Source organism: Protopterus annectens, chromosome 11.part0 (assembly GCF_019279795.1).
Source record: "Protopterus annectens isolate FY-2018-M chromosome 11.part0, PAN1.0, whole genome shotgun sequence".
Taxonomy (NCBI): domain Eukaryota; kingdom Metazoa; phylum Chordata; order Ceratodontiformes; family Protopteridae; genus Protopterus; species Protopterus annectens.
Genome location: NC_056745.1, coordinates 859,175,688 through 859,197,002, shown reverse-complemented (window position 1 = coordinate 859,197,002; position 21,315 = coordinate 859,175,688). Strand labels below are relative to the sequence as shown.

General features: G+C 42.3%; 1 protein-coding gene across 1 annotated transcript in view; it reads left to right on the top strand.

Moving 5' to 3' along the window:
• The window catches only part of LRIG3 (leucine rich repeats and immunoglobulin like domains 3), a 201,159-nt gene that overhangs the window by 57,163 nt on the left and 122,681 nt on the right, over positions 1–21,315 (top strand). Inside the window, exons 2-3 of the mRNA XM_044088274.1 lie at positions 10,965–11,036; positions 11,128–11,202. Coding sequence (XP_043944209.1) covers positions 10,965–11,036; positions 11,128–11,202 — 147 coding nt within the window. The remainder of the gene's footprint in view (positions 1–10,964; positions 11,037–11,127; positions 11,203–21,315) is intronic.

Sequence of the window (21,315 nt, the reverse complement as noted above, 5' to 3'; positions counted from 1 at the left end):
CTTCTGCAAGACGAGTTTCAGAGCTACAGGCACTCATGGCTGTGGAACCTTTTATCATTTTTTATCCAGACAGGGTCTCTCTGAGGACAAACCCAACATTTATGCCTAAGGTGGTGTCCAATGTGGCTCTTAACCAAACTATCCGTCTGCCAAATTTTTATCCAAATCCACAGAACAATGGGGAGAGAATTCTGCATTCTTTGGACGTACACAGACAGCTTAGATTCTACTTGGACAGAACCAAAGTTTTCAGAAAGACAGAGCAATTACTAGTAGCATATGCTGCAGGATCACAAGGAAAGGCTAGTGGCATATGCTGCAGGATTACAAGGAAAGGCCATCTCAAAGCAGACTATTTCAAAATGGATAGGCCACTGCATTCGTTTCTGCTACTTACATCATGGCAAGCCAGTGCCTAAGGGCATTAGGCCACATTCAACCAGAGCTGCAGCATCTTCAGCAGCCTTTCTCAGGGGAGTACCAACCAAGGACATTTTAGAGGCTGCTACTTGGAGTTCAGTGCACTTCTTCACAAAGCACTATCATCTGCCACTCTACTTCAAATCCAGGGCAGGCTTTGCCACTGCAGTTCTGCAGGGCCTCATAGCTGCTCGTAACGCTGTTTAGCTCCAGCCTCCCAACCATAGCTTTGGGACTCTACCCAAATGTAATGACTGTAACAGTGAAACACGAAGAACATAGTACAGTTGTGTACACTTACCATAAATGTACATGTTCGAGTGTATTCACTGTTGCAGTCCAGGTTACCCACCCGCCATCCCCCTTTCTTCTGATGGAACCTATGTAATGTATTTGCTTGTAGATGAAGGTAAAGTTTATATTGGTGCATGTATTTATTTATATATATATATATATATATATATATATATGTATATGTATATATATATATATATATATATATATATATATATATATATGTGTGTGTGTGTGTGTGTATATATATATATATATATATGTGTGTATATATATATATATATGTGTGTATATATATATATAAAGAAAATGGCGTCGGCCGCATCTTTTATACCCCTGACGACCTGATGTCAGGGAAGGGGCAACAGCAGCCGACGCAGGACCCAGGACTTTGGAATTCAGGCCGACTGAGTGCAACCTGCCAGCAGGATTACCTAAATGTAATGACTGCAACAGTGAATACACTCGAACATCTACATTTATGGTAAGTGTACACAACTGTTCTTTTTGAAGATATGTATAATTCACACACTTGTATCTCAACCAGCTGTTCTCTTCCCTGTCTGAAGTGGTGACATGCCCAGTGAATATTCAAAGTGAATACGTTTCAAAATTTCCTGACTGATTTTCTCTAATTAAAATAAATTTGAAGTTGGGTAGACAGAATACTATGAAAGAACTCTAAACCAAATGCTTCTAAATCCAGGAAGTGTTATGTTTGTTGTGTGTGTGTGATCCTGGTTAGGCTCACAGTATGAGAATGGTTTGGCAGAATCTGGATGTCTTCAAAAGACTGAGAAGGTTCAGTTGCACTAATGTTGGTTGTAAGTAAAAAAAAATATATATAAATGAAAGCGCATAGTTAAAAGATACTAGCAGGAGGTGGGTGATTAGCCATTTATGGGCTAATATAATAAGTTGTACAAGTAGGTATGTATGTGTGTGTGTAATAATGTGTCTTTTCTAATTTTAGGATTGGTATAAATAAACTAATAGTCTTATTAAAGAAGTGGTGCAGAGATTTTACTGAACTGTATTTCAGAAAAGAAAAGTGATCTGGCATACCAGAAGTGATGTTATAGGATGGATTGGTCTGTTAAAAGTGATGGAAGGGAGATCACTACTAGTTCACACACATTTAAAACATGGAAGATAATGGGGAGAAGTCCGTGGAGACGTATGACTCCTATAAAAAGATAAAGGGCAGAATTACAGGAAAAAATGAAAACTTTTACATACAGGTACACTTGTGGCTGGATGTAAAGTGCTCTAGGCACGTTTTCTTAAAAGAAACTATAGAATAGTGTGTTGATAAAAAAAAGTTAGTGGTATTTGAAGAAGTGTGGGATTAAGGGAAAATGTTTGCTGATAAAAAGAAGCTAAAGAGAGAGTAAGTAGGAGTGGGTTTAACAGCACGTCTTAAGTAAAATGTTGGTTCATGTTTTACGAGCTCATTATCAACAACATTTGGTCATATTCCAGTGTCAGAGGCATTGGATCAACATGAATGAGTGGATGGAATCTAATGGGTTCATAAGTTCATAGGTTTTTAGGAGGTTACTAGGCTATTGCCCCTAGGGCCTTTATAAGCCTAGCCATGTTATACCCTTGTTCCCTTACTGACCACGTTGTATGGTCTGTACTTGCAGCATGAATCTGTGATCAGCACCTACTGCCCTTATCCAAGAGGGACATAGGTGACACCCCCGGGGTAAATTTATGGTCTCCCATCCAGTTGTCGAAGTTACACTTAAATAGGGTCATTGAGGAACTCTACTTTATGTGAATTTGGAGTTTGTTCCTTTGGAGTGGTAATCTCTGGGAGATGCATCTGTGTCTCCAACATATCCTGTTAATGTCGCCGGCTAGGTTAACGGGTGAATATTGTCCCATATGACTTGCGGACGTGTAGCATTTTCATTAGGGCAAGGTACGAAGCTGCTGTGTAGGCAAGGCACTAGTCGCTTCTCAGCAGCCTGTCAGGCCATGTATGGTGTCTGCAGAGGTGAATTCCATGAAGGATCAAGGACAGGGGAAAGGGGTTTTGCTGTTGGTTAAAAAGGAGCTGCTGTAGAAGTGAGGGTTTATGTGGAGAATAATTGCTTTTTGATTAAAAAATCAGTGGGCAAAGTATTTTAATCACAACTTATAGTGCCAACATAAAAATATCCATGTACTTTCAAGCTAAAATTTGTGATAAACTTTATTGCATTTTATTTAGAATTGCTGAATATAGAGAGAAAAAAATTGAACAACATGATATAGAACAGCAGTGCCTTTTATGTCCTCGTGTAGTGGATGTATAGCCTCAGAGTAGTTTAGAATTAAGTTGTTTTGAGGGTAAGGAGATGGGATATTTATATAAAAGAGCTCTAGTAGACTGCAAGGATAGATATTTAACCATGTGGAGTAACAGATGCTTTTCTCTATTGCAGAAAGTTATGTCAGTTCTATTTTGAAAGATGTATGACAAAACAAAGCAATCTGTTATGAAAATTCAGCAGACATATGGGACGTACCTTTTTGGAACTTGTCTTATTTTCTAATTCTCATGTGAAACATTTGTCTTATTTGCTTTTTTCTTTTTAAAGTCTTGTTTGGGTGTTTGTGTGTTTTATATCATTAATATTTTGAAAGGATACATGTTGTAAAAAATGTCTGCAATATATAACATTTTAATTGAAGTAGATGTTGCTGTCCTAACAATTGCCACAGGATGTTTAATATCCATCCACCTGTACAGCCAGCACTTCAGTAATATAACCAGAGGATTGGATCTCTTCCTGTCTTGGTGATGTCCTTCAAGGATGCATCTGCAGTCCTAACATATGGGTTGTCCTGCCTCAGGCAGCCCTTCGGTCGGCCGGATTCCAAAGTCTGGGTCTGGCCTCGGCTGATGTCGCACTTCACCCGACGTCATAGCTGCTGGGGTATAAAGGCATCAGCCGACACCATTTTCCTCAGTCTTTCTTGCCGCGCGGTGCCCGAAGCAGAAGCTGTTCGCAAGTGCCGGTCGGTCAGATCCAGAGATTTCTACTACCGAAGACTTCTAAAAAAGCTAAGTACCCCGTTGGGGACTCTTTCTTGCCTCAGCCGATGTCAGACAAAGTAAGTAATTGTTTAACTTGTGGGAAACAAATACCTCATAAGGATTTCCACTCTTACTGCCTTCCTTGCTTAGGCCCAGACCACGACGTATCAGCTTGTCTAGCCTGTGCTTCCTTCAACCGACTGACGCTTAGACGTCGGTCGGAGTTTGCAGAGGAGTTTTTTGGTCCCGCTTTTGCATATAAAATGCCATCGGAGACTCCGATTACACAATTATCTAAAAAGCGCAAGGAAAAGGACCGACACTCGCGGTCCGCGGTTTCGGCTGAAACCACGGTTAGGCCAACCGTGAGTGTCTCGGTTTCGGCTGAAACAGAGTCCTCGGTTCTTCCTTCGGCCGAAAGCATGCCTCCGATAACAGAGGCCTCACAGAGCATTACTGAATCTGCTACTGAAATTACTGCTACTGAAGCAGGCACCCAGGATTTGTCAGACACTATTCCTTTAGACATTTCTACACCTGCACGTGGGGCTGCTAGACCCCCTGCTTCTATGTCTATCAAGGCCTTTTCCAGGGCTAAAGCAGCTAAATCTTCTAAGGCCTTACCTTCAAAAGCTCCCTCACACAGGCCTACCTCTAGTTCCCAAATACTCAGCCTGGCTGAGGATCTTATTTCTTTGATCAGGGGATCCCAACCTCACCCAGACAGGGCCTCTCTACCTCCTCTAGATAAGAGGCCTAGGACTGAACCCCCTGAACCTGTATCTACAGACTATTCCTCGGATGACTCAGATATTTCAGACCATCAGGAAGGCCCATATTCTCCTTATGAGGATTCTGATGCAGAAGACTCCATTCCTTCTGCTTCTCCTCCTGAAGAATTTTCTTTTGGGGAAACCCTACATTCTATGAGGGAACACTTCCAATGGCAGGGCCAGGATTTTTCAGATTCAAGGAAAAGGCTAAGGACTTTTTTACACTTACCACAGCATAGGCCTTTAGCCATTCCTCCAGTACTATCAGTTGTTGATGATGCATATAATGATGCCAGTACTGCCCCTGATTCTCTTCCTCCGGCCCCTGCCAAGCCTGATAGATATTACAGGGTCCCGGACACACACTACCTCTTGTATAAGGCTCATGTTGCAGATCCAGAAACCATTTCACAGGGCCCTAAAGGTGTGGCAGCTGCCTCTGCCACTTCCAATGGCAGGGCCAGGATTTTTCAGATTCAAGGAAAAGGCTAAGGACTTTTTTACACTTACCACAGCATAGGCCTTTAGCCATTCCTCCAGTACTATCAGTTGTTGATGATGCATATAATGATGCCAGTACTGCCCCTGATTCTCTTCCTCCGGCCCCTGCCAAGCCTGATAGATATTACAGGGTCCCGGACACACACTACCACTTGTATAAGGCTCATGTTGCAGACCCAGAAACCATTTCACAGAGCCCTAAAGGTGTGGCAGCTGCCTCTACCAAAAACCCTCTTCCCTCTGAAAGGGAATCTAGAGCATTAGAGAGATGGGGTAAAAAGGTTTATACATCTGCTACTCTTTCGGCCAGGGCCTTAAACTGTGAATTTCACATGATTCAGTACCAGGAATTTTTGTTAGACCAGCTAAATAAAAAACTGTCCTCTCCTGAACCTATAGACCGCAAGTCCCTTCAGGATTTGGTACATAACTCTCAGCAGGTCAGTAATCATTTCTTAAAATGTGGCTATGATGCACTGGAGGCTTCCTTTAGATCAGCTATGACTGGAGCAGTGATTCGAAGGCATGCCTGGTTAAAAGAGCAATCCTTACCAGACCATGTTAAGTCAAAACTCCTAGATGCTCCTATGGAGAAACAAAGTTTGTTTGGCTCCCCTGCACAGGAGGTTCTAAAGAAAGTGGAAGAAAAAGCAAAATCTGTCAAAACAGTCAAGGATTTTTTACAGGTCCAACCTCCGAGGTTTAGCAAAAATTGGCCTTCGAAGAATTGGTCCTTTCCAGACACCTCCAGAGCACAGAGAGGCAGAAATAGACGCCCAAGAGGCAGAGGTCAATCTAGGGGTGCCTACAGGGGACATCAGTGGCAACCTGCCAACCAGAGAAGTGCTGCCACAGCTGCAACTACAACCACTTCCACAGGACAGACACAATGACTTGGCTCTGGTTCCGCCTACCAGGGAACAACTGGAAGCACCCTTGGGCGGAAAGCTAGCCTTATTCTCCGACAACTGGAATTGCATTACAGGAGACAAATGGACTTTACAAACAATAGACAAGGGCTACAGGTTTCACTTCCACACTCTACCAAAGAAGAGAGGAATGCCAAACCTTCCACCAAGCCAAAAAACAGAGGCTCAAAAACAAATTAACAACTTACTAAGGATGAGAGCTATAGAAAAGGTACCACCTATGGAACAAGGCCAAGGATTTTACTCCAGGCTTTTCCTTGTACCAAGAAAAGAAAATCAATGGAGACCTATTCTCGACTTGTCCGCACTGAACACATACCTCATTGTTCCAAAATTCAAAATGCTGACCCTCCAGCAACTTCTTCCCATGCTGGGCAAGGAGTCTTGGCTGGTGACTCTAGATCTCAAGGAGGCATACCTGCACGTCCCTATACGACCAGATTGCAGAAGACACCTCAGATTTCTTGCAGGATCAGAGCATTATCAATTCTCAGCATTGCCCTTTGGCTTATCTACTGCCCAGAGTATTCACGAAATGCCTGGCATCAGTAATTGCTCATTGCAGGCTTCAGGGAATTCAAATTTACCCATACCTGGACGACTGCCTAATACAAGCGGACAACAAGACAAAATTAACAAAAGATTTGGAAAAGGTCATACAACTGCTGCAAGCCTTGGGATACACAGTCAACATTCAAAAGTCAAGACTAGTACCATCCCAAAGGATAACATTTTTGGGTGCAGAACTGGATACAACAACTCAGATGGCTTTTCTCACAGAAGAAAAACAAAAGCAACTACCAGTCTATTTCATGACATTAACAACACAAAATCAGCTTACTGCAAGGAAAGTCCTGCAAGCCCTGGGTTACATGGCATCCTGCATAATACTGATCCCGCATGCCAGGCTGCATATGAGAAAGTTGCAATGGTACCTAAGGAATGTATGGTCTCAACACAAGCACAGTCTAGAAGCCCAGATTCCAATAATTCCATGCCTGAAAAAAGAATTCCTGTGGTGGGCTCAGGCCTGTCAGATGAACAGAGGATTGCCTTTCCACAAACCACATCCAAGCCAAACCATCACCACGGACGCCTCAGACCTAGGCTGGGGGGCACACATGGAGGGCAAGTGTATACAAGGCCTATGGACCCAAGACCACCTGAATCTACACATAAACCTAAAGGAGATGCTGGCAGTGAAACATGCAATCCAGGCATTCAGACCATTCCTTCAACAAGGTCACCTGCTGATAAGGACGGACAATACCACAGTCATGTGGTACATCAACAAACAGGGAGGTACACACTCATATCCACTATGCCGGATGGCAATGGACTTGTGGAATTTAGCCCTGAATCTCAACATTCAACTACAGGCCAGATTTGTACCAGGAAAAGAAAATTCACTAGCAGACACCTTAAGCAGAACTACCACGGATGCTCACGAATGGATGCTGCATCCAGATATCTTCAAAACCATAACAAAGAAATGGGGAATGCCAGAGATAGACCTGTTCGCCTCCCCACACAACCACCAATTGAAGAAATTCTGCACAAGAGCATACCACCCACTTGCCTGGAGGGTGGACTCCCTTTCCTTCAGCTGGAAAAACCTGACAGCATATGCATTTCCACCTCTTCCTTTGATGTACAAAGTCCTACTGAAGATCAGAGAAGAACAGCCAAAGGTAATCCTGATAGCTCCAGACTGGCCAAGGCAACATTGGTACCTGCTACTGAGAAGCATGTCTCGGACACACTCATGGCCTCTACCTCTATGTCCCTTACTTCTAACACAGAACTACTACAAGACCCTGCATCCAAACTTGAAAACACTGCAGCTAGCTGCTTGGAATATTGCATAAAACAAAATAAACCAGATTTATCTCAGAGGGTTAAGGACATTATCCTGGAGGCACGCAGACCCTCCACAAGGAAAACTTATTCAGCCAAATGGAAAAGATACCTCATTTGGAGTGCAGCAAAGGGAGAAAATGTCTCATTGGCAAACATAGCACACATTCTGGAATACTTAGCAGAACTGTTCCACAATGGCCTGTCCTACTCTTCCATTAAGATTCATGCATCAGCAATTTCAGCAGAGTACAACATGGATCCTCCTGTCTTCTCTCATCCTCTACTCAGGCAGTTCTTGAGAGGAATCAGAAATGTAAAGCCTCCAAGGAAACCACCTTTACCTACATGGGATCTCAACTTTGTGCTGGAAAAATTAACACTTCCCCCTTTTGAACCAGCAGCAACAGCAGACTTACAGTTCTTATCTTGGAAAACTGCTTTCCTGCTAGCAATCACTTCAGCAAGAAGGGTATCTGAGTTACAGGCATTAATGGCAGTACAGCCTTTCCTTATCTTCCATCAGGATAGAGTGTCTCTGAGAACTAATCCTACTTTTATGCCAAAAGTGGTCTCCAGGGTATCATTGAACCAAGCGATTCATTTACCTACATTCTTCCCCAACCCACAGAACAGGGGGAAAGCCTTACTACATACCTTGGATGTGCACAATTACGCTACTATCTGGACAGAACTAAGACCAACAGAAAAACTGACCAGCTTCTGGTAGCATATGCAACAGGAGTGCAAGGAAAAGCAATTTCAAAACAGACGATCTCAAAATGGATAGGAAATTGCATTAGATTTTGCTACTCTTTTCATGGAAAGACAACTCCTGACAATATCAGGCCTCACTCCACAAGAGCTACAGCCATCACTACAGCTTTCCTACGAGGAGTGGCTACCAAAGACATTTTAGAAGCTGCTACTTGGAGCTCCGTGCATACATTTGCCAAGCATTATAATCTTCCTTTATACTCCAGATCCCGAGCAGGTTTTGCAACTGCTGTTTTGCAAGGGATCTTAACTACACCATCTTTATCTTAGTGCCTCCTCCCCCAGTTTGGCTATGGTATTCTACCCATATGTTAGGACTGCAGATGCATCCTTGAAGGACATAGTACAGTTTTGTACCTACCATAAATGTAGATGTCCGATAGGTATGCATCTGCATTCAGGATTACCCACCCTCCTTCCCCTCTGTGGTATTCCTAGGGTACTTACCCCTCTTTTAGCTAGCTGGGGGAATCTATTATGGTGTATTTGTTTGTATGTATATATGTATTTATATATATATATTTTGCTTTCAACTGTTTGGAATTATTTGCATTTATCCAAATTTAGCCTTCCTAGAGGGCACCTGGCATCTGGGGCAAGAAACACTGAGGAAAATGGCGTCGGCTGATGCCTTTATACCCCAGCAGCTATGACGTCGGGTGAAGTGCGACATCAGCCGAGGCCAGACCCAGACTTTGGAATCCGGCCGACCGAAGGGCTGCCTGAGGCAGGACAACCCATATGTTAGGACTGCAGATGCATACCTATCGGACATCTACATTTATGGTAGGTACAAAACTGTACTTTTTTTTTTCCACTTTGTAATTTGTTTTGTTCAAGTATTTACATTTTTTAGCTAATGATCTGCCAGTGACAGTTCTGGAGAACCATTGTTAATGATTTATTTTTGTGAAACCAAGCTAGCAGGGACTCTTCAGGCTCACTTGCGTCGTGAGACCTTCTGTGTCACTTTCATGAGCTGAGCTAAGCTTTGTGTTCTTATAGCAGTCATACCGTAGGTGGTATATTATAAGGTTTGCCCAAATCTGTAACTTAACAGAGAACTCCTGCCAATGCCTTCATACTTTAAAAGTAGCATTATTAGTTTAGTGCGCAATCATTATGAAAGAAAGTAGTTTTTCAGTGTATGAAAATGATTTTTCCACTGAGAAGCTTGTTTAATGCTGCCTTGCTGTTTAGTCATATCTTACTCCGTGATCTCAAGGACTTTAGCACATCAGGCCTGTCTGTCAAGAACTGCTTCTTTTAAGTTCTTGGAAATTCGTATTCGGTACTTCAGTAATGCTCTATGCCCTCAGCGGCTGTTTCTGCCCCTTCTTCTATTGTCTTTCATCTTTTCCACCCCCATTGTTTTCTCCAGCGAATCCTGTCTTTGTGTTATATGGCCAAAGTAACTGAGTTTTAATTTTACTATCAGGCCTCCAGTGAACAGTCTCGATTTATTTCCTTCACTAATTATTTATTTTATAGTTTATTTGTTTTTGTTGGCCTGGAAGGTTCAGTTGGGCAAAAACTAATTTTCAGTTATGGCCCAGGGAGAAAAGCTCCTCAGTTAAAAATCACATATATTATATAAAAAAGTAAAACTATTTTTACAAGTTTTTGTAATGATTGATTTCATCTTCTTGTCGTCCACGGAACACTCAAAAGTTTTTTTTCTTCCAATATTACAGTACAGAAGCATTACATTTCCACTACACAGCTTTACTTGCAGTCTTTCACAGTCCATATGTTACAACTGAGAAACCATAGCTTTGGCTACATGGACCTTTGTCAACAATGTGATGTTTCTCTCTTTATAATTTCATCCAGATTTCCCACAGCGTTCCTTCCAAAAAAGAAAGCATCTTTTAATTTCTTTACTGCAGTCACCATCTGCAGAGTTCTTTGAGCCCACTAAAATAAAGTATGTCACAGTCTCCCTTTCTTTCCCATATATTTGCAAATAATTAATAGCACTCGATAATACAATATTTTTTTTTTTTTTTTTGAGGTTGAAGAGCTTTCTGCTTTAACCTTCATGAACAGAATCTTAAACTCTTCCTGATGTTCAGCTATTAGTATTATCTTTGTATCTGAGGTTGTTAATATTTCTCTCAACGATTTTGATTACTTTTAAATTTTAAATTCCATGTTAGTATACAATAGTATTGTGTTCCAAGTTGAGCTTACTTGGTTGTAAAAGTTATGAAGGCTTCACTTTTATCATGTAAAATTTTCTTCACAAACACTGAGCTATGTGAGTATTGTCAGAGCATTAGCATTTGAAGTGGATGTTGCATATAAAACTGTATCTGGATTAAGTAACATCTTAACTGCTTCGGCTGCATAGTTATAATGTACAAATATTTTCTTTTGCAGGGATTTGAGCCACAACAGACTGTCTTCAATTGAACCCTCCACCTTCAGTCACCTTCACAGCCTCCTTGAAATGTGAGTATACATTCAGTGTAAGGGTGGCCTTCGTTTTTACCGTGTACATTCCCCGAGTGTTGTTATTGATGCTTCCTGTTTTGACTTTCAGAAAATTGAATAATAATCACCTGGAACGCATACCAAGTCTGGGTCCTGTTTCTAGGAATATTACCCTCATGTCACTGTAAGTAGAAAAATGCAGCTGTTGGCATATTTATCTATGAAACATAAAAGAGTTTTTAAAAACGTATTTTAGAAACACCCATAAAACTTCCTTTGTTTTCATGAGAGATGTGTAACTCATCCCTGCAAACATAAGTGTTACCATGCAGGTATTTAATAATGCAGTCAAACCAAAAAATGGCTGGCTCTACTAGGTATGTGGACATTCTCATGTTATTGCATTTTGTGAGAATTCCATAAGTGGAAAGTGGCTTAAGGATTGAAATGTTTAGCTTTCAGAGATTTTTTGCAGTTGTTTACACAAAGAAGTAGCCAGTAAGGAGAGAAAGAAAAAGAAGTTAAGTTTCTAGCTAGATGCATAGAGCGACCTAGCCAGAGAGACCATGCCAAAACACAGAAATTATTAGCTGAGGATGGATTTCCTGGCTTATTTCTGAAGACCCGTGTGCATTTATATGTTATTAACCCCGGTGTTTTGAAACATTTCAGTATTTTCAGGGATAATTTGCATATCTCTTAGGGTGCCTTGAAAAATGAGGATTCTTAAAATTGTTAGGACATGCATTCTGTGTTAAGTCTTGTGCAGTTTGTATAGTTTTGCTGTAGTGGATGGGAAAAGAAAGTTGAAGTAATAAACATTTTAATCTGAGAGATTTAAGAACCTGTTTTTGTCTTCATGTGCTCTGCTACTTGCATAAAGTGTCCTGAGTTTGGTATGACCTTTATCTTTGTCTCGGTTTGCAGATTGTTGTTGGTCCATACTTTTTGTTTTTGTCTTTGCTAATACCCGTGTGTGTCAAAAAGCCAAGTAAGGCCAGACACAGGTTATGAGTTTTTCCTTTTAGTAAATGCACATTGGTGGAATATAGTAGAGCATGACTGAACCAACAGTGTTCATTAAGAATGCAGCTCAACTTTGAGCCATTCCATTAGTTTCTACTTTTTTGTTTCCACTTAATGATTTAAAATTTTCTCGTCTTCTGCTTATGTGTTCTTGGACCTGGTTTAACACATTTTTTTATTATTTTTAGCCAGCTTCAGTACACATGTGTGCAGTTACAAATGAGAGCAGAGCAAAGAGGTTGTCAGCTAGTGATTTAAAAGAAGAAAGTTTTGCTTGAAAAATTCAAGTGTGTGGTATTTCCTTTTGGAGAAAGAACAAACTTTTTCCCTCTCTAAGTAAATCATTGCATTTTTTTTAATTCACTGGCGCCTTTAATGAAAACCAGAATTTAAAGAATTGGGCCAAGTCTTTTAAGTTGAAATGAAATTCAAATCACTTCTTAGTTGAATAAAATGTTTTTTAGTTCTGTGTACTTTCTGAATAAGACAAGTTAATCTCATAATGTTCCATTTACATTTTATTTGTTGTTACTTAAAAATGTCTTCATTTATTACCAAGAGTGAACATGCATGTTTATTGTTGTATGCGAGAATTAGTCTTTTTTTACTTTTGAACTCCTAGGAAGGGCACCAACTCTGTATGTCGTCTGGTTGAGTGGCTAGCATTTCTCTATTCCAAATTAGTACTATCTTTTTGTCAGCATACTGTGCCAGATTATTAAAGAAAAAAAAAATTCTAGCTTAATGCTGCAGCCAGGAGGTTGAAAAAGGCTTGTGCTGAGCTACTTCTGAAAAAAAAAAAAGCTGCTCCTCGGGGGTTAAAACAATACTATAAATTCCTGGGAAACTGTTCAATTAATTAAAATGATCACAACTAAATTGCTTACATCTGGTGATTTATTAGGGTTTGTTTTTACTTTAGGCTTGGGTCAGAAAAGTCAGTTGCTGCAGCCGTTCTGTCTGCTCTGCTCTGTTTGAATAAGAGCTAAGTGACATATGATACTGATGTGGTTTTCCACAGATCAAAATCAGAAGCAGAGAAAGAAAAAGCAGATGGTGCTTGACAAATAACTACTATATCTCACAAAGTCTCTCTATGAGTTACTTTAGGTTTTGCAGTGCTGTTGCCTTCAGGATTAAGTGCAAGTTTGCTAAAGCAAAGTACTTTTAATATTGCTTTATTTAGTTAGTTAGGTTCATCAAAACCTGCACTGTGTCTGCATTTTTCCATCCATTTTGTTTCTTAGAGCCTGCCACCCATATTAGTTAGTAAGTTGTAATGCATATTACTCGTGAAGTGAATCAAAACAGAAGTAGATGGTAGAATTTACCTTCCAGTGTTTTATACTGCTGCTGGGAATCTTGTATTACTGTTACCAGAGGTATTGCGGTATATTGTTAGGCTGCTGGGCTGCTGTAAACTAGAATGATGAGTTTGAATCCTTTTGGCTTACACTTGGATACTGTGGGACCCAGAGGAGTTAACTGTCAGAGGGGACATATCATATAGTGTTATCATTTTGAAAAAATGCATGCAAATGTATACGTTTGATAGCCAGTTTCGTATACATCATTAATTTAATACCTTAATAACAGTAAAAAAAAATGCTTTCAGTAAATCCAACTACAGATGTTCATCGTGTTTCACTGTTGCAGTCATTACTCTTGGGTTATCCTGCTGCCAGGCTACCTGCAGTCGGCCAGAATTCCAAAGTATAGGTTCGGCATCTGTTGCTGTCACCTCTTCCCTGACGTCAGTGCGCCTGGGGTATAAAAGATGCAGCCAACGCCATTTTCTTCAGTCTTTCTTGCCGCGCGGTGCCCGAAGCAAAAACAGTTAGCAAGTGCTGGTCGGCCGACTCCTGAGATTTTCAAATCTGAATTTCAGAACCAAAGTCTTCATTAAAGCTAAGTACCCCGTTGGAGAAACTTTTTTCTTGCTCCAGACCGATGTCAGAAAAAGTTAACAATTGTATTTCTTGTGGGAAGCAAATACCTCATAAGGATTTTCACTCTTACTGTATTTCTTGCCTAGGCCCTGATCACAACGTTGCTAGTTGTCGGTTTTGTGCTAGATTTAACCAACGCACTATCAAGCGTCGGTTCGATTTTGCATTTCATTACTTTGGCCGAAGATTTAATTATATAATGCTGGTGGAACAGCCGACAACTGGAGGTTACAAAAAACGCAAGGACAAAGATAGGCATCCGAGGTCCAAAACCGATGACGAAGCCTCTTCTAGGCCAGTCGCCGGTTCTCAGTGAGGCGCTTTCGCAGCCCCTGTCGCCCGCTACCTCAGAGCCACAGGCCGCTACCAACTCCCAACGTGGAGCCGACTGGGCCTCTGGAAACTCAAGGTATTGGACACTCGGAAATCACTCCCTCAGATGGGTCCGGAGCCGCTGAGCAGGCATCGGCTTCTGAGGGTTTGTTCAGACCTACACAACTATATGTTAAGCCATCTTCAGCTTCAAAGACAAAGACTAAAGCAGCTCTAAAGACAAACAAGTACAGCATTCTCCTACTCAGACTTCCATGCCTAAAAAACAGATGCTCAAAATGGCCGAAGACCTAATTACTTTGATCAGGGGCTCCCATCCCCCTTCTGATAAGAGGCCTAGGCAAGAGACAGAGTATGATTCTTCTGATCAGGTATCTATTTCCTATGATTCCTCTTCTGAACAGGATTACTCCATGCTTCCCTATGAGGACTCTGATGATGAAAAATCCATTCCTTCAGCCTCTCCTCCTGAGGACTATTCTTTTGGGGAAACACTGCATACTATGAGGGAGCATTTCCATTGGGAGAGCTAAGATTATTCTGAATCTAAGAAAAGGCTCAGAGACCATCTGCTTCTTCCTCAGCACAGACCCCTTGCTATTCCACCTGTCCTAGACATTGTAGATGATGTATTTTCAGAGTCCGGACTGTCCCCTGACTCTTTAACCCCTGCACCTGCTAAGCCAGACAGATATTACGGGGTCCCGGATTCTCATAAATTCCTATATAAAAACCCTGCTGCTGACCCGGAAACTATATCTCAGGGTCCCAAGGGGGTTAAAGCTTCCACTGCAAAAAACCCTGTCCCCTCTGATAGGGATTCACCCTGGCAGTAAGGGCTTTAAATTGTCAATTTCATATGCTTAAATAGCAGCAATATTTAATGTCTCTACGTAAACAGAAAATGTTGACAAATACTGAATGTTCAGAGAACAAGGAATTGCAGGATTTATTGCATGCAACTGAACAGGTGGGAAAGCACACTTTGCAATGTGGTTGTGATTCACTGGAGGCCTCTTGCAGGGCCGCTGTTACAGGTTCTGTTATTAGAAGGCATGCTTGGTTAAAGGAACAGAATCTGCCTGATCATGTTAAAGCAAAATTATTAGATGCACCATTACAGCATGATACTTTGTTTGGTACTAAAGCAGAAGAGGTGTTGAAAAAAACTGGAGGATAAAGCAAAATCCATGCAGACAGTCAAGGATTTCTTACAGGTACAGGTACAGCCACCCAGATTTAGCAGGAACTGGCCTTCTAAAAATTGGTCCTTTCCAGTCTCAGGCAGATACAGGCATCCCAGAGGCAGATCTCAGCCCCAAGGCTCATACAGGCCTAAACAATGGGGTGCTCCTACCTCCAAAAGTGGAGAAGACAAATCACAACCTTACAGGAAACAGTCCCAATGACTTTCCTCTACCAGTTCCAAGCAGTTTTCTTTTGACAGCCCCCTTAGGGGGAAAGCTAGCACTTTTTTCATCAAATTGGCAAATAGTTACCCAAGACAAATTGGTCCTGAACATAGTGTCCCAAGGCTGCAGGTTCCATTTTCACACTCTACCAAGGTCAAAGGGCATGCCAGACCTGCCACACAATCAATGGGCAGAGGCACAAAAACAAATTACAGCCCTCATGGACATGAGTGCCATTCAGCAAGTACCACAACAAGAGCAGGGGCAAGAATTTTATTCCAGACTTTTCCTAGTACCCAGGAAGGACAAAACCTGGAGACCAATTCTGGACCTGTCTATACTAAATACTTTTCTGGAAGTTCCAAAATTCAAAATGTTGACTCTTCAGCAGCTACTGCCCATGCTGGGCAAGAGGGCTTGGCTCGTAACTTTGGACTGAAAGGAGGCATACCTGCATGTCCCAATCAGACAGTCTTGCAGAAGATACCTCAGATTCATAGCTGGCTCAATGCATTACCAATTCTCTGCACTGCTCTTTGGCTTATCTACTGCGCCCAGGGTCTTTACAAAATGCCTGGCACCAGTAATTGCGTTTTGCAGACAAAAAGGAATTCAAATATATCTTTACTTGGACGACTGCGTAATTCAAGCAGAGAACAAAGACACTCTTCTAAAGCATCTGGCGTTTGTAAAAAAGTTACTAATTGGCCTAGGGTACACAGTAAAAGAAAAGAAATCAAAACTAGTGCCCTCTCAATAGATAATATTCCTGGGTGCAAGCTTAAATACAACTGCCCAGATGGCTTATCTCACGCCAGACAAGCAGAAACAACTGACTACTTATTTTAAGAAATTGGCAACAAAAACCCACTTATCTGCAAGGAAAATCCGGCAGGCCTTGGGTTTCATGGCATCCTGCATTCTTCAAATTCCATGTGCCAGACTGCATATGAGGAAACTACAATGGTATCTGAAAAGTGTTTGGACTCAGCATTGCCACAGCCTGGAGACAGTAATTGCACTCATTCCCTGCCTACAACAGGAGTTTCGATGGTGGACAGAAGCTTGTCACCACAACAAAGGTCTGCCATTCAGTTTACCCACAGCCAGACAGACACTGACAACAGATGCATCAGATTATGCCTGGGGGGCCCATATGGCAGGAAAATGTATTCAGGTCACATGGCCTGCAAACCAGATGCATTTTCACATCAATCAAAAAGAGATGCTAGCTGTACAAAATGCCCTGACAGCTTTCAAGGACCTGCTTCATCCAGGACAGTTACTGATAAAGACAGACAACACTATGGTCATGTGGTACATAAACAAGCAGGAAGGTACATTCCTACCCCATCTGCAGACAAGCAATGACCTTATGGGACACAGTATTGGCTTTTCAAGTTCACCCGCAAGCACAATTCCTGCCAGGAAAAACAAATACTCTGACAGACGAACTAAGCAGAAACCTCATGGATCCCCACGAATGGAAACTGGATCCACAAGTCTTCAACATGATAATAAGGAAATGGGGATGCCCAGACATAGATCTATTTGCCTCCCCTCACAACTGTCAATTGCAGAGATTTTGAACATGGATTTACCACAAACAAGCATGGAAAGTGGACGTCCTATTATTCAGCTGGAAAAATCTAACAGTACATGCTTTTCCCCCACTGCCTCTCCTTCACAGAGTACTCCTAAAGGTCAGACAAGAGGGGCCAAAAATTATTCTGTTTGTACCAGACTGGCCACGCCAGCACTGGTACCCAATCCTAAAGAGCTTGTCTCAAGGTCAAGCATGGATATTGCCTCAAGCTTCTCACTTGCTGACCCAACAAAACAATCAGATCCTGCACAGCCAACTCAGGACCTTAAACCTGGCAGCATGGCGGATAATGTAGCCATTCAGAACACTCCTCTTTCAAAAGTCGTTATGGATGTTATCTTGGAGGCCAGAAGGCCCAGTACCAGAAAATCTTATGCAGAAAAATGGAAGAGATTCTGTGCTTGGAACTAGGAACAAGGCATTGACACGTCTGTACCAAATATTCCTCAGATTTTACAATACCTAACTGAGATGCTGAACAAAGGCCTTTCTTTGTCATCAATTAAGATTCATGCCTCTGCCATTTCTGCACATTACAGTACAGAACCACCTATCTTCTCTCATCCTTTAATAAGGCAGTACCTCAGAGGGGCCAAACACATTAGGCCTCCAAGGAGAGCACCAATTCCGGCCTGGGACCTCAATTATGTTTTGGAAAAACTTACACTGCCTCCTTTCGAGCCAGCATCAACAGCAGATATAAAATTCTTATCCTGGAAAATAGCTCTGCTCCTAGCCATAACCTCTGCAAGGCGAGTCTCTGAGTTACAAGCACTCATGGCTGTGGAACCTTTCATCATATTTCATCCAGACAGGGTTTCTCTGAGGACATACCCTACATGTATGCCTAAGGTGGTGTCCAGTGTGGCTCTCAACCAAACCATTCACTTGCCTACCTTTTACCCAAATCAACAAGGGTGAGAAAATTCTGCATTCTTTGGACATACACAGGCAGTTGCGCTTCTACTTGGACAGAACTAAAGCTTTCAGAAAGACTGAGCAACTTTTAGTGTCATATGCTGCAGGATCACAAGGAAAGGCTATCTCAAAACAGACTTTTTCTAAATGGATAGGCCATTGCATCCATTTCTGCTACTTTCAACATGGCAAGGCAGTGCCTAAGGGCATTAGACCTCATTCCACCAGAGCAGCAGCCATTTCAGCAGCCTTCCTCAGAGGAGTACCAACCAAAGAAATCTTAGAGGCTGCAACTTGGAGTTCAGTGCACACCTTTACAAAGCACTACCACTTGCCTCTCTACTCTAAGTCCAGAGCAGGCTTCACCACTGCAGTTCTGCAGGGCCTCATAGCCTCTCCTAATCCTATTTAGCCCAGCCACCCATCCTCAGCTTTGGGATTCAACCCAAGAGTAATGACTGCAACAGTGAAACACGATGAACATAGTACAGTTGTGTACCTACCATAAATGTAGATGTTCGAGTGTATTCACTGCTGCAGTCCAGGTTACCCACCCACCATCCCCCTGGGACTTATCTGCACTTCTCTATCCTATACAACCTTTTTGGTGCATTTGCTTGTAGATGAAGGAAATGTTATTTTTGTGCATGCATTTCTGATTGGTATATTTTTCAGCCTACCTATTTGGGCACCTGACATCTGGGGCAAGAAAAACTGAAGAAACTGGCGTCGGCTGCATCTTTTATACCCCTGGCGCACTGACGTCAGGGAAGAGGCGACAGCAACCCACGCCGGACCTAGACTTTGGAATTCTGGCTGACTGCAGGTAGCCTGCCAGCAGGATAACCCAAGAGTAATGACTGCAACAGTGAATACACTCGAACATCTACATTTATGGTAGGTACACAACAGTACTTTTTAAAACACTTGAAGGGCTCAAACAGAGGATGAGTTCTGAAGGAGTCACACAGTAGTGGTGTAGTTCAAAGGATTTCTCAAAAGAAAATGTTATACTGGCCTTACTGACCAGCAGAAGATATTTGAGGAATGTGAGAATAGGTCTTTTGTGGTAGAGAGCAAAAGCTTACGCATGTAGTCTGATCACAAAGCATATAAAGTTTAAGTGTACTGAAGGTGCGTTTGCATTGCATAAAATTTTGTCATTTGCAGAGTGAAACTTAGAAATACCTGTAATCCAAAGAATTATTTATTTATTTATTTAACATTTATTTACTGGGAAAGTCCGACTTGGAATGAAGCCAGTTTTCAGCGGAGGCCCAAGGAAAAATGCTCCAGATGCATGTCTTTGTAATGTGGGAGGAAACTGGAGCACACGGAGGAAACCCACACGAACCCAGGGAGGACATGCAGTCTGCACAGAAGGTACCCCAGCCAAGAACTGAACTGGAGAACCTTTTGCTGTGAGGTGACAACGCTACCACTGTGCCACCCTTCACTATATTGAGATTCTGCAGAAGACTATTTCTTACTGTAAATACTAATCCCAGCACCTCTACTGGTAAAATTCAGGTTAACCATGTCACCTGTTTCTTTTAGGCATGTTACTCAATGTGAAGGCTCAGTTTTGTATGTCCAGCACTTCCTCTTAGCTGGGAAAATGACTCCTGCTCCAACTCATTTGCCCAATGTTTTCTGGAATTCATTAACTCCAATGCCCAGGACCAACTCATTCTCACCCCCACCAGAGGCAGAAACATTCTCGATCTAGTCATCGCAAACATGGGAGACCGCTGCTCTACACCAGTGATCAACTCCTCCCCGGTCAGATCTGACCATAAATTGATCAGTCAATATCCAAATCCCACCCGCACCCCCCATGAAGGCAACCACAGTGAAAAACTTTTCTAAAGTCGATTTTGTGCTTCTGAAGACATAAGTGTCAAACTTAACGTCACTCACGCAAACAGGAAGGATTTATGGCTGCAGAATCATATACCAAGGTGTGCTGTATGAGCATTTACACAAGGGCATGGATCAGGCCATACCTAAGTTCACGTCCTCCAAAAAAAGGAAGCCATTCTGGTGGTCCCCTGCCATTAACAAACTCTACAACAGATGAAAAAAACTGTTGCAGAAAAGGGCAAAATCCAAAGACTGAAAAAATTCCCCTGTAAACCTCAGCAAAAAACTGAAATCTCCCCTCATCAAAGCCTCCAAAGCTAGATATGAAAACAAAATTGCAACGAATGCTAAAGATAACCACAAGGCATTCTTTAGTTATGTCAAGAACCTGCATAACAATACGCAAGGGTACTCTGAGCTATTGCACAACGGCACCACTTATACTGAACCAACAGATATTGCCAACATCTTGGCAGACAGGTTTTAGTGCAAACTTTACCTCCCCCCACCCCCAAAAGGGCCCATCCCAATACCCAATGAATGCCAAATCCCTATTATCACAGCAGCTCAGGTAGAAGCTGCACTATCCAAAGCCAGAATTACAGCTTCCATGGGACCTGATAGTGTACTTGGCTGCATGCTACACGAATTACAGCGGGAACTAGCACCTCACCTGAATGCCCTGTTCAACCACAGCCTCACTTCAGGCTTTGTCCCCACTGAATGGCGCACCACTACAGTCATTCCCCTCCATAAAGGGGGAGCAACTACTGACCCAGGAGACTACTACCCCATCAGCCTGATGAGCCTGATCGGTAAGGCCATGGAGTGCATCATTATAGACCTCATAAATAAGCTTATTGGGAACCTTCAAATCCTGGATCCCTCACAGTTTGGGTTTGTGAAGGGCAGATCATGTCTGCTCAACCTGATGGACTTCTTCGAATCTGTCACCGGAGCAGTCAATGCAGGCAAGGCAGTCCATACAGCCTACCTCGATGTGGCCAGAGCCTTCAACACTATCCCACACTCATTGACAGACTCACCAACCTAGGCATCAACCCCTACATCATAAGATGGGTTGCCACCTGACTCTTGGACAGAACCCTCACAGTGAAAGTAGTGGACTCCAAATCCGACTACCGGGCAGTCACAAGAGGTGTCCCACAGAGATTGTTCCTGGGTCCTCT